Below are 12,392 nucleotides of genomic sequence, written 5' to 3'. Positions count from 1 at the left end.
CCGGATTTAGAAAGTGGCTCACTGAGGCCTGTCCGCGTCGGCCTGAGCCAGTGGAGGAGGCAGCTAGACTGCTGGCGCGTGGAGGGGAGATGAGCAGTCACGCCAGGGTGTGGGTTTTAAGGCAGCGAGGCACGTGAACGGAAAAGTCACCTCATTGGCTGACATTCAAATGGTCCTCCTCTAACCCGTTCCTGAAGGGGGACGTTATGTTACAAAAGTTAAATCCACACAACAATTTTATAGGTAAGCACATTTACATGTGTAGCAGATACTTGCTCTTTAACTGCTATCAGGTAATTCTCGGTACACATAGGAAATACATTTGAATGACTTAGCCACCTCTGATTTACATGTATCACTGCTAAGTGACATTAGATCAAAACAAGCTCTGGTACTCCTTGCCAGTGTGGACTCGGGGCCCTCGCCCAACCACAGGGCATGGTCAGGGGCCTGAGCCCCTGAGTGCTCAGCCTTGGGTTCTTCTGTGTCCATCTGACCTGGGGCTCTCTTCCCACACAACCAAATCACTGTCTGAGGTGGACTCTAGTACGTGGATTCCGGGGTGGAGACAAGTCTGAGTTCAGTATTTCATGTCAACCTCTGGTTCACGAGCAACTAGAGATAGTAAACCTTTTTGCCTTTTCATGCAGTGTTTAAATTCGTGCTTCTAGTATCAGTTTTTCCCCCTCAGATGTGGTATCAGGAATGGAGGGGAGAAACAAACTTTTTTTCAAACCTGTATTCTAAAACTGCTTATTTTCCCCTCACCCCCAAGTCAGCCACTCACCACTCTTAACTGTCCATTTTTATCTTTATAGATTTGTTCTTCTGGTCCAGTATGGAAAACGATGGTGCCTTCTCTCCCAGGCCCAATAGAAAACTGTAAACTTAAAACACACAAAGTGACAAGTTACCGACACATGGTTTTCTTCCCTCAGCTTTTGGTCTGCAAAATAAATTCATTGATGAAATTTTGTTAGTTTCCAGATCAGTTTCGGGTTTCGTTACTGTGTTTAGTGCCCACTTGAGTATTCGGAAGGAGAAAACCATCTTTACAACTGGACACCTACGGTGTGTCTGCAGTTCAGTTCATCAGAGGGGCCCATCCGATGCCTGAGGAATGAGCCACACATGCCGGAACTCTCACGGCCGCCTAAGGATCACCTCTGGGTACAGCAGAACAGACGGCGCTGTTCAAAGTGCTCGGCTCTCTCCCAGTTCCACCTACCAATCTGCTCATCACCTTGGAACAACTGGGAGCAGAGACACACTTCCCCAGGAGCAGTCTGCTCCCGTGGGCTGTGCAGGAGGAAGTCGGAACAAGTCAGCAACCCACACACCTTCGCTGGCCAGCTGTCACAAGCAGCGCGACCAAACTCTCTGGGGCAGCGAGGGACGCAGGGGGATTGGAAAATAAAGATCCACAGACACAGATCTTGAAGATGAAGCTGGGATCAGGTGGAGCCTGCTCTCTGATGGAGATGCAGGTCTAAGGAGTTAGGTCAGCGATCTGTATATCTGTCTCATGATCAGGTTAAAGACTCTGCAACCATTAGTCTTTGTATTCAGGAAAGTTACAGAAACTAGGACATCTATGTAGCTTTTCCACAGTTGCAAAGTGCAATGTGAGGAGCTTTGTGTAGCTCTCAAGAAAGTCCATTGTTAAAAGTTACTGTGAGGCAGGCAGGAACCTGAGAAGCAGAGCTGGTGAGAAACTGATTGTCGAGCATAAGAAGAATTCCTTCCTTCCCGGGAGCTGTGTGCCTGAGATCAAGGTCAGAGCTAAAGGACTCTTACACAGCGCCACCTCATGCGGGGCACTGCCACAGCAGCCAAGCATCCTGTGCCCTTGCACAGAAACATTCCCAGGCACCGGGCACGCCACAGCCATGAGGGCATCAGAGACCCCCAGTCTCAGTCATTGCTTTCCCATCCTCTGTCACCACTTGCCACAGCCAGCGAGGTGCCCTCTGGCACGGCGTGCTGGTTAACCTGTGCTTCACTTGCCCAGGAAATAAAAAAGGTGGCAGCTAAGGAAGGTCAGGGCAGTGCCTGCCTATAGTGATTCTGGAGGCTGAGGCAGGAGGATCATGAGTTTGAGGCCAGCTTCAACAACTTAATGAGACCCCGACTCAAAAAAAAAAAAAAAGGACTGGGGGTGTAGCTGAGTATAGAGCGTTTACCTAGCACGTGCACGGCCCAGGTTCCAATCCCCAGGACTGCAAAAACAAGGCAATGTGGCAGTTGCTTTACCCTGGAGAGAAGCAGCGGGTCTTACATATCTGCGTGCTAGGTATTTTTATGTTTATACCCTAAAGAAACTACCACATTCTTTAAGTAATGTGTAGGCAGCCGTCAAAGCTGCGGCCAGCGCCCTGAGCAGGTCCCACCAGGCGTCCACAGCCAAGGTGGGCTGCGCTCTGCCCGGGCCCAGCGGCCCGCCTCTTACTTGGGGACAGTGCCCCTCAGGAACGTAAGCACCTCTTTTGAAAATTCTGGAAAGACTTCCTGAGGTCAATGAGGGGTCACTGTCCTCTCCGTTTCTCTGGATCCCAAGGGCAGAGGGGAGAGGATGGAAAAAAGCCCTTGATCAGGGAGGGCAGGGGACACCGCTGGAGACCCGCGCCCACGCCCGCCGGTGGACGGTGTTTGCTGCTGTAGAGGTCACAGGCGTGGGCGGGAAGATGGCCTCTGCATCTCCTGGATCTGTTGTATCAGGACACCAAGTGACTTCCCAGGCCCAAGAGGAAGCCACTCACCTTCCTTGAACAACACTGACCACGTCCTTCTTCACCAGCATGACCAGCTTCGTAACGGCTTCAAATACGTGCTCACACTGTAAGACGGCGTCCCCCTGGGGCAGAGGAGAGCACCGTGGCTTCAGCGTTAGTGACCCCAAAGAACAAGTTACTCCGAGGGCTGCTGGCCACCGGTTACCTTTTGCTTGTGGTCTTCGGGTGACACGTGAATGACCAAGAGCCCGTCACTCAGACTGCTGGTGGAGACACCTTAAGACAGATCCGGAGTGAGGGGCCTGGAGAGCTGCACCCAGGGCTCCCGCCACCCCGGCTTCCTCCTGGCTGGGCAGAGGGGTGCAGGACTCCGCGGAAGCCAGCGTGCTGCTGGCCCGGGCAAAGCCGGTCATTCTGTGGAAGCGGCTGTTGCCCAAGCTCGGTCCTCGGGGGAAGCAGAACAAGAGGCCGGGCCAGGCCTGGCACCCGTCCCCGGGCCCCCGCCGGCGGGCTGCTCCCTTGCCGGCACACCCGGCGCTGGTCCTCTCCGGGAGCTGCCTGGAGATCGCCCCCTTACCCTTGAGCTCCGAGAACTCTATCTTCTGCTTGACCTTGGCCACGTCCACCACGTAAGCTGCCTCCCGGGTGAGGACGAGCTGCCGCTGCCGCGCCTTGAAGCCTTTCCTGTCGTACTTGATGACCGGGACGCCGTACTGCAAGGAGGCTGGGGTCACCCCAGGGGAAGGCCCGGGAGCTCGGCAGGGGCTGCACGCACAGACCTGTTCTCCTTGCCGGGCTCTGCGCGGCAGCTCTGCCGCGTTGCCCTCTGGGGAAGCCCAGGCTGTGGTCACCGGCCTCGGGGCTCTGCTCCAAAAGGCCAGCAGAGGAAGATGCTCCGGGCTCGAACACCCTCCCAGGACGGGCACCGCAAGGCCATGTTCACGCAGGCCAGGCGGCGGGCTAGGCAGGGACTGTCTCCTGGCTGGTCCCCTCTGTGACTCATCACCCACGTCCACGGGGCCCAGGAGCTCAGGGCCACTACGGGGAGAAGACGGACCACCCCCTACCCTCACTAACATGGGGGTGCTTCCCGATGACGTTCCGGGCTGCGTCTCTCAGTTTCATAGGAAAGCAAACCAAGACAGTTTTTAGGACGACAGACAAAAGCCCCTCGAACGGCAAGCTGCATCTGACTGCCATTTGTCACCCCGCCATCTTGGTTATCAGCCGGGGGCTCTCCCAGCCGCACCCCTGCGTTTAAGCGATGCTTCCAGGCTCTGGAGAGAAGGGCCTGCTCCCAAGCACAGCGGGGGATCCCGTGCAAGGTGGAGGACCCCGGTTTCCTTACCTCGACTTTCTCGCTGCTAATGAGTTGAAGCACTTTGGGGTGAATGTCTCCTTCGTCTAGGGGAGAACCAGACGCCGTGAATCACCACCAGGTACCCGCCCTGGGGAGAAGGCACGGCCACCTGTGGGTTTGGTCCAGGTCTCGGATGGGGAAACAGCTGTCAGGAAATGCCTGACGTTGAGCATCTTCCTTAGAACCGGGAAACAGATGAACCTCGCTAGAAAATGTGCGCACCTATCCGACTGTTGGCAAAGGGCTGATTTAAACTGTCCGCGTAGCCTTCTTTCTTTCCTCTGAATATTTCACTTGCAACCACCTTTTCCTGCATCTGGTAAAACAAAAGTACGAGAAATGGTAGCCCTGGACTGCCCTTGGGATGAAGGAGCTTTAGACCGCGGTACCGTGCACTTCATTGGCTAAACCGCAGGAGCCTTGTTATACTTTGGCTCTGGCTGAAAAGCCCCCAAGTGATATTGGTAGAGACTGGGACTGACTCCCGCGCAGGTCCCCGGACTTGCATGGAAACCCAAGTGGGGTTTTCGGAACTTCAGAGTCATTTCCCTCTTCTGGATCAGAACTCGGCAAACTCCAGCCCCAGAGCCAAGCACAGCCTGCTTTTATAAATAAAGTTTTATTGGAACACAGCCGTGGGCCCTAGTCCCTGCGGTGGCTGCAGAGTTGGGTAAGGGCGGCAGAGACTGTGCCGCCCACGGAGCCCAAGACCTTTACGCTCCAGCCCTTTAGAGAAAAGGCCTGCCAGGAAGGGGCCTGTACTCCCAGCAGAGGCCGGCTGGGTTGTGTCCATGGTGACAGTAACATAAGTGGACGCTCAGGGCTCTGCACTCCTATCCCCCACTTGTTCGTGGGTCGTGGGGCTAGTGAGGCCCCTCACTTGTAGGTGGAATGGTGGACGAGGCCTCTTGACACTCATAGTCCCCAGTGCAGGACAGGCCTCGCCCCTCCTCCGTCCTGCCTCCCCACCGCCGCGTCCCTACCAGGGCTCTCCGCTCGGCCGTGACCCCGCGGCAGTACTTCCGAACCAGGTTCCGCAGGCACATCCCCCTGAGCAGGTCCGAAGCCTGTGTGGAGAACACACTGCCTTCCCACCCGCCTCCCTCACACCGTCCTGGGTGGCAGCCACCAAACGGAAGCTTTGGAAACACAGCTGTCCTTGGTTCAAGTCCAGCATTAATATAGCAAAATAGTCAATTTCGCTTCAGCAGTGGTTCTCAAACTTAGGGTCCCTCTGAGGCTTGGCTCTGAGATTCCTAGAAATTGTGACTCGGGAGATCTGGGGTGGAACCCAAGAATCTTATGATTGCCCCCTGCCCCACTCTACATTCCAGACGCAGGGTCCCTAGACCATCTTTTTTATTTATTTATTTTTGGTACCAGGGATTGAACCCAGGGTGCTTAACCACTGAGCCACATCCCCATTCCCACCCACACCCCCCATTTTTTTTTGAGACGGTCTCACTAGGTTGCTTGCAGTCTCAACTGCCGAGGCCGGCTTTGAACTTGAGATCCTCCTGCCTCGGCCTCTCAAGCCAGTGGAATTACAGGCGTGCCCCCGACACGTGACCCCAGGGCAACTACTTTTGAGACACTTTTAAACAATCATTAGATCTACTGGGAAAGCTCCATCGTGAACAGAAACCATTTAAAATTGCTCTAAACGGACCCCCCACTGGCTTTGTAAGTCTAGGAAGCAGGTGACGAATTCTGGGTCCAGTGTGCCCGTGTCACTGGCAACACAGCCCCCAGCTTAGTCCTTACGTTTTCCAAGATGCCAGGAGGCCTCAGCCAGCTCTTGTCTAAGACGTTCTTCGGAACATGATACCGGAGATTCAGGATGTAATTCTTTCGCACGAACACTATGTACTCCTCGTTGTCAGGACCGAGGGGTTCGTCGCGATGGATGAATCCCTTGACGAACCTCGGAAGGCAAGCGTTCTGTCAGCCTGCTGGCCCATTTCCTCAGAGATGTGCCTTCTCATCCCCATTTGATTCAGAAGCCAAAGTGACCACGTAGGCCAGAAGCCAGTAACGAAGCCCACGGGCCAGACCTGCCCCAAAGATATGTTGTTTCACCCACGCTGCTTTTTATTTTGACTCGTCTGAATTAGCTGCCAATTTTAAAAGTTGGAAGGTCTTGCCTGAAAGCCAGATTTCAGCCTGCCTTGAACGATCAAGTGATCTGTCAGCTTTGGCCTGCTGTATCTCCAGGGCACCAACTGACTGGGATAGAAGGGTTACTGCCCCACTGAGGTGAACTGAGCTTTCCAATTTGCCGCAGTCCCCACCACGCCCTATTGCCTTGTCGCAGCTCATGAGACTCTCGCTTCACCTGCCCGGCTTCAGGAGGCATTTGCCTTTGTGACTTTGAACTAGGGTAAGAGAAAGTACAAATGTCCTGACTTGTGATCACTATCAAATTTGGGAGCTCAGAGCAAAGAGATGGAGCTGAATTCCCAGCAGCATCCTGCGAAGCTCTGTCTGCACGAATTCAAACATCACAAGAACTCAGCCGTGCCCAAGACCATCCTCTGCAGCACACCGCTGTTGAGTGGCCTCTCCTCCCCGTCGCAACTGAGAACCTACCTTCTTATTATCTGCACCGCCCACCTTCTCCTTTGGACCTCCTTTCGAGCCAGGACTCCACGCCAGTGGGCTTCCAGTTTGGTGGCTGAAAGAGTCCATTGGCATTAGCAAGTAGCACAATCATAGGTAAATACAAGTGGCTTCTCCAGGACTCAGCCACCCAGGGTCCATCTGGATCACCCGCCAGTGTGCTCTGCGGGCCAGAGATGGAAAGTCCAATGCACATCATCGATTCTTACCTGGGGACACTCAAGCAGACAACTAGACTAGGGGGAGAGAACAGAGGGCACCGTGGGAGTTCCGGGGAAGCCGGGAGTTACACCAGGGGGTTTCCCAAGGTCTTTTTCAGGGACAGGAGTGGCATGTGTGATGGTATTGATTAGTCACACCACGACATTTAGTCTCACCCGGCACTGACTTTAATGGAGTTGTCAGCATTTAAAAATTGGGATAAGTTAAAACACAAAAATCAGATCCTGGCTGGTCTCCCAATTCTTAAATATTTTCAGATTTTTTAAATGCTCCCCCAACCAAAACTGCACTGTTTCTTTTGCACAAGTAAAAGCAACTGGAAATAACCCAAATGTCCACCAACAGAACTGGATCATGGAACACCCAGCTCAGGGGCGGATGGAGGTAAATGATACTCAATGGCGGCACAGCTAGGCGCATTCATTTACGTGTTGTCTAAAGCTACTTTCATGCTACAGTGTTGAGTAGCCGTAACAGGGGTCACCAGACCCCCAAGATCTTGCTGACCCACCAACACAGAGGAATACTACGCAGTCATGGAAATGAGTCAATCTACACATCTGGTTGAATTCTAAACTCAGAGGGCCACAAAATACCAACAGTATGATTTTCTTAAGTTCAAAACACGCCAGATGAGAAATATATTGTTCAAGTGAAGTGACCACGGAGGGCAAAACTTAGAAGAACAAAAAAAAAAAGTGCTGAAAAATCCCGCAGAGGCTGCATCTTAGAAACGGGGTGGGGCATCGAGCTGAACGCGAGGTGGGAGGGGCTTCAAGGCTGCCTGTTATGTTGGAACCTTTTTTTTTTTTTTAAAGTTACATGAGGTCAAAATGCCTGTGGAGCAAACATAGGCCTCTCCGGTCACTAAGTAACCCTGAGAAGGGGCCAGGTGCCCAGGATGGGCGGGGAGAGCCCGGGAGCCCCTGCCGTCCCTGGTCCGCAGCGGCGGGCCTCTCCGGGCTTCTTACCTGCTCGTCTTTTCTTCACATACTCTCTCCTGCCCAGGCAGCCCCTGTACGTGGCTTGGATTCTTGCAACTTAAAATAAAACCAGAATTTTGGTGAGACTTTTGCCGTGACCTCCCGAGGGGGCACCCGAGGCCCGGCCCGGGGTGCCGGTGGAGCGGGGCAGAGCGCAGAGCAGCGCGCTCCAGACGCCGGACGCTGCCCCAGGACAGGGCTCTTTTCTGCCTCTGTCTTTCCTCCCCCAGGTCGGGCCGAGGCCGGTGCCCGGTTCCGCGGTAGGCGTCCTCGTTCCCCGCCTGCCCCGCTGCCCCAGGGGACAGACCCGCACATTTCACAGATCGGTGCGCCCGACGTGGGGACGCCTACTGCACCCCCTGCGGCGTGTGAGCGCACGGCGTCCTCATCGCCCGCTCCACAGTTGGCTGGGGTCCTGCCAGAGGCCAGCTTGATCAAGGGCCTGGCAGATCAGCAGCACATGGCCCTGGAGCCGGGCAGAGATGCCGAGTGGGGCAGCCTGAAGCCCGCCCCGCCAGCACCTGTCTCCACCACATCCCCAGCCCCGGGTGCTGCTGCTGTGGAGGTCAGCAAGGAGACCACTGAGCATGGCGGTGACAAGCCTGGGCCTTGAAACCAGCCCTGTGTCCAAGCCCCAGCCTGCTACTCATGAGCTGTGTGATCTTCTGCAGATCACCAACATCTCTGTGCCCCACAGACCCTGAGTATAAAGTAGGGATGACGATACCTACCCCACAGGTCAGTTCTGAGAATGAGATTGCGGGGCATCAAGGACTTGGTGAGCAGCTAGCACACAGCAAGTCACTCGAGTGGCCTAGACACGTTTAGATTTCCAGGAAGTCCCGCCCCCGGTGCTTCGCATTTCTCCTGGCCATCTAATTTTCTCATTGACCATTTACAGCGAATGCCCTGGCGGCAGGCTTTGGAAGTCATACCGCCAACATCAGATCCTTAATGAGTTCTTAGAAACCTGAATCCATCCAAGGGTGATGGCCTCTCGTGGTGGGGTCCACAGAACTAAGAAGACACTCTGGTGCTGAAGTTTCTGCCTGCGTCCACGGCTGCCCTGCCAGCTCTCATTCAAGCTATCAATGTACCCGTGTCTTATCCTCATTCTGTATCTTGTTCCTGGTTTCCAACATGAATATTTCTTTTATTCTGGAGGCGGGGGCAGGTACCAGGAATTGAACCCAGGGTCACTCAACCCCTGAGCCCCATCCCCAGCCCTATTTTGTATTTTATTTAGAGACAGGGTCTCACTGAGTTGCTTAGGGCCTCGCTTTTGCTGAGGCTGGCTTTGAACTCGGATCCTCCTGCCTCAGCCTCCAGAGCCACTGGGATGATAGGCAGGTGCCCCACTCCAACCCAACATGAACATTTCTAAGGTCACATCAGACACCCATGTTTAACAGTTATCCCCGCAAGCTGACCTTGCTCATTTCAAGTTCTATTGAAATCAGGGCAGAAAGAAAAAAAAAAGAAAAAAGAAAAAAAAAAAAACCACATACCTAATTGATGTTTACTAAATTCGAAGGCATCTTCGGTAGCAAACAGAGTTCTCGGGAAACGAATGAATATTTTGGTTCTGGAAGTGAAAAGAAGTGTGGTCACTGTTAATCAATCAGTTAACCCGCTATGGTGGTGAAGAGCATCCCCCCGAGATGTCCACTCAGAAACCGCAGAACGTGGTCTTTGGAAAGAGGGTCTTTGTGGATGATGGACAGGAGATCAGACTGGAATAGGGTGGGCCCTAAGTTCCAGGAAAGTGTCCTCCCAGGAGACAGAAAAGGACACAGGAAGTCATAGGCAAAGAGGTCACGTGAAGGCCGAGGAAGACCAGAGTACCGCCACCAGCAAGGCAGGATCCCGCCACGGGAGCCCAGCCTTGCCAACTCCTTCATTCCCGACTTCCGGCCTGCGCAACTGGGAGGGAACGAATGTCCCTTGCGCTAACTGGTTGCACAGCTCTAGGAAACGAATCCACCATGCTAACCTGAAATTGCCACAAGGTGTGCTCCTGGGCTTTCAAGGGTGGTAACAGGGAACACAAGTCCAAGCTTGAAAGAAGACCCAGCAGAGGTGAAGTCACACAGGCGTGCCAAGCCTAGGGTGCCGGTCCTGCCCACACACCCGCCTTGGGAGGGAAACTTCCCGGGGCAGCCACCGGGGGGCGGTAGTGTGCGCTGTCCCCTGCTCCCACTTTCCCCTCCCAGGTCACCCCATGGGGACAGACATCCCAGCTCTGACCTCCATGACCTGCTTCCCTAGGAAGTGCTGTGCCTGATTCCCCGCAGGGATCTGGATTGGACTGAATAAGTAACTGATTCTTGGGTCCCAGAATAAAAGCCCCAAGATAAGCCGCAGACCAGAAGGAGGTATTACAGATTCAAAGGCAGAGGTCCCCAGAGCTGGGGGGCCCTGCTGCCTGGGAGTGGCTCCTGTTTGTGCCTGGATGCTGTTCTTGCAACCAAAGGAACCCTGACCACAATGCCTAGCAGAACGGCCCCCGGTCAACCCGACTCATCCCAGGGCGTCGTGCCTGACGGCTCTCGGCACGTGCAGAAGTTCCCTGCTCACGGGAACTTCAACTCCTGACAGCAGCGTTCTGGAAACCACGTTCCGGGATGGTGAAGATGATGGCCTAGGTCCCAACACCACCTCCGGGAAGCCACGCACGCCTTTCAGTAATGAAAGGTCCTAGGCTCAGAGGTAGGGGGTCTGTCCACCACGAACCCCCTTCATCATTGCAGCCACTGGGTCGGGTTTGGAACACAGGGCCCCTCAAGAACCCCAGCTCCTCTTCCACCCGTTGAGAGCCACATTTAAATTGGGCCCGTAAATCCACACGACCCTTCCAGGCGAGGCTGTGGCCAGGTGCGGATGGGTGCGCGGAGTCTCAGGCGGCAGGGAACAGCAGCTGGCAGCCGGCGGCCACTTACTTCCCTAGCTTGTACTCCTCGGGTCCGTAACCGATGTACGTGACCAGCCGCTCCACGCCCTCTCCCGGAGGCCCGTGCCAGTGTGGCCAGGTGTCTGGGCACAAGGACTTGTACCTGCCAGGAGAAGAGAAGGACACTGAGAAGCCCTCCCAGGACAGTGACCACCCTCCCACGCCACCCCGGGGGTCTGCGGAGCTCCCTGCACTGTGTGACCGCTCACGCCAGCGTCCTCTAACTCAGCTTGGCCATAAGGAGCCTGGTCCCCCGGAGCGGGTGGTGCGCCCTGTTTTTAGGAATGAGGACATCAGGGGCCCCTCAACCCCAGTAACTGCAGTCCACCCCCAGGAGTGTCCCCAGGAGAAACGAAAGGCCGTGTCCACACACAGACTCCTGCAGACTCTCAGTCCTACCGTCCATCCAGGGACCACTAACAGCCCAATGAATGCCCCCCCCCAGAAGAAAGAGGACTGGAAGTGACAGGATTTTCCTCCAGGGTGATCCTGGCACCAACAGGAAGAGCTGAGCCCACCTTGGCCCCTCTTGTGGCGGTCACCATGAAGGTGACTGAGCCCCTCCCTGAGCCACGTTCGACCCCTACCCAGGTTCGTGCTTGTTCACGAACAGGGAGGGCCCCAGCCGCCTCACATGTCACTGTCACCAACGCCCCACTCAGGAGTAAGCTCCAGGAGGCAGGGCAGGGGCCTTCCTGTCCTCTGCTGTCCCCCTGTGCCAAGGAGGGACCCCTAGGGTTAATGGCCAGAACAGAGGAGACCCAGATGACCCCAAAGGTAGACGTCAAGAAGTCCCAAACTGCAGGACCATGAAAGCATGTGTGTGTGTGTGTGTGTGTGTACATGTATCTATGTGTGCATGTGTGTATATGTGTGTGCATGTGTGTATGTTGGCATATGCATTTGTATGTGTACATGCGTTTGTGTTTGTATGTGTTTGTGCATGTGTGCATTTGTGTATGTGTGTGTATGTGTATGTATATGTATATGTGCATGTTTGTATGTTTGTGCGTGTGCGTGCATGTGTGCATGTGTGTTTGTGTGCATATGTGTATGTATGTGTATGTTTGCATGCCTGTATATGTTTGTGTGTGTATATGTGTATGTGTGTGCATGTGTGTGTGTGTGTGTGTGCGTGCGTGTTTGTGTATGCTTGTGTCTAGGCATGTATGTATGTGCGCATGTGCGTGTTTGGGGGTGAGGTGGGCAGGGGCGGTTGCCCCCTGCCCGCACCAGAGCCACATTCAGGAAGGTGGACAGGACCCGGGAGGCGCGACCCGCGGCAGATGGGCCAACACGGCGGAGCACGAGGTGCGTCCAGCAGGGAGAAGGCGAAGGCGCCGCGATCTGAGCCCAGCCCGAGCCCAGGACAGGTGGAGCGGTGCTGCCGGGACGCGCGTGGCCTCCAACACCACCCTTTCGTCCTGTCGTCGTCAGCACCCGAGTCGCGCGCGCGTCACCAGCGAAGCGGAGGGCGGGCGTGCGCGTGCCCTGTGCGCACGACCCCTGCGCAGGGGTCCCTGCCG

The 12,392-nt window shown here is 55.0% G+C and overlaps 1 protein-coding gene across 1 annotated transcript in view; it reads right to left on the bottom strand.

The window, feature by feature from the left end:
- Nucleotides 1–12,392, bottom strand: part of Myo1h (myosin IH) — a 72,238-nt gene that overhangs the window by 1,243 nt on the left and 58,603 nt on the right. Inside the window, exons 20-31 of the mRNA XM_047561897.1 lie at nt 10,856–10,969; nt 9,425–9,501; nt 7,905–7,973; nt 6,682–6,766; nt 5,857–6,016; nt 5,076–5,159; nt 4,315–4,408; nt 4,081–4,136; nt 3,310–3,445; nt 2,938–3,008; nt 2,760–2,854; nt 788–887 (exon numbers count right to left, since the gene is read on the bottom strand). Coding sequence (XP_047417853.1) covers nt 788–887; nt 2,760–2,854; nt 2,938–3,008; nt 3,310–3,445; nt 4,081–4,136; nt 4,315–4,408; nt 5,076–5,159; nt 5,857–6,016; nt 6,682–6,766; nt 7,905–7,973; nt 9,425–9,501; nt 10,856–10,969 — 1,141 coding nt within the window. The remainder of the gene's footprint in view (nt 1–787; nt 888–2,759; nt 2,855–2,937; nt 3,009–3,309; nt 3,446–4,080; nt 4,137–4,314; nt 4,409–5,075; nt 5,160–5,856; nt 6,017–6,681; nt 6,767–7,904; nt 7,974–9,424; nt 9,502–10,855; nt 10,970–12,392) is intronic.

This window comes from Sciurus carolinensis, chromosome 8 (genome assembly GCF_902686445.1).
Source record: "Sciurus carolinensis chromosome 8, mSciCar1.2, whole genome shotgun sequence".
In the NCBI taxonomy this organism is placed as follows: domain Eukaryota; kingdom Metazoa; phylum Chordata; class Mammalia; order Rodentia; family Sciuridae; genus Sciurus; species Sciurus carolinensis.
This window is presented reverse-complemented; position numbering and strand designations above follow the sequence as displayed.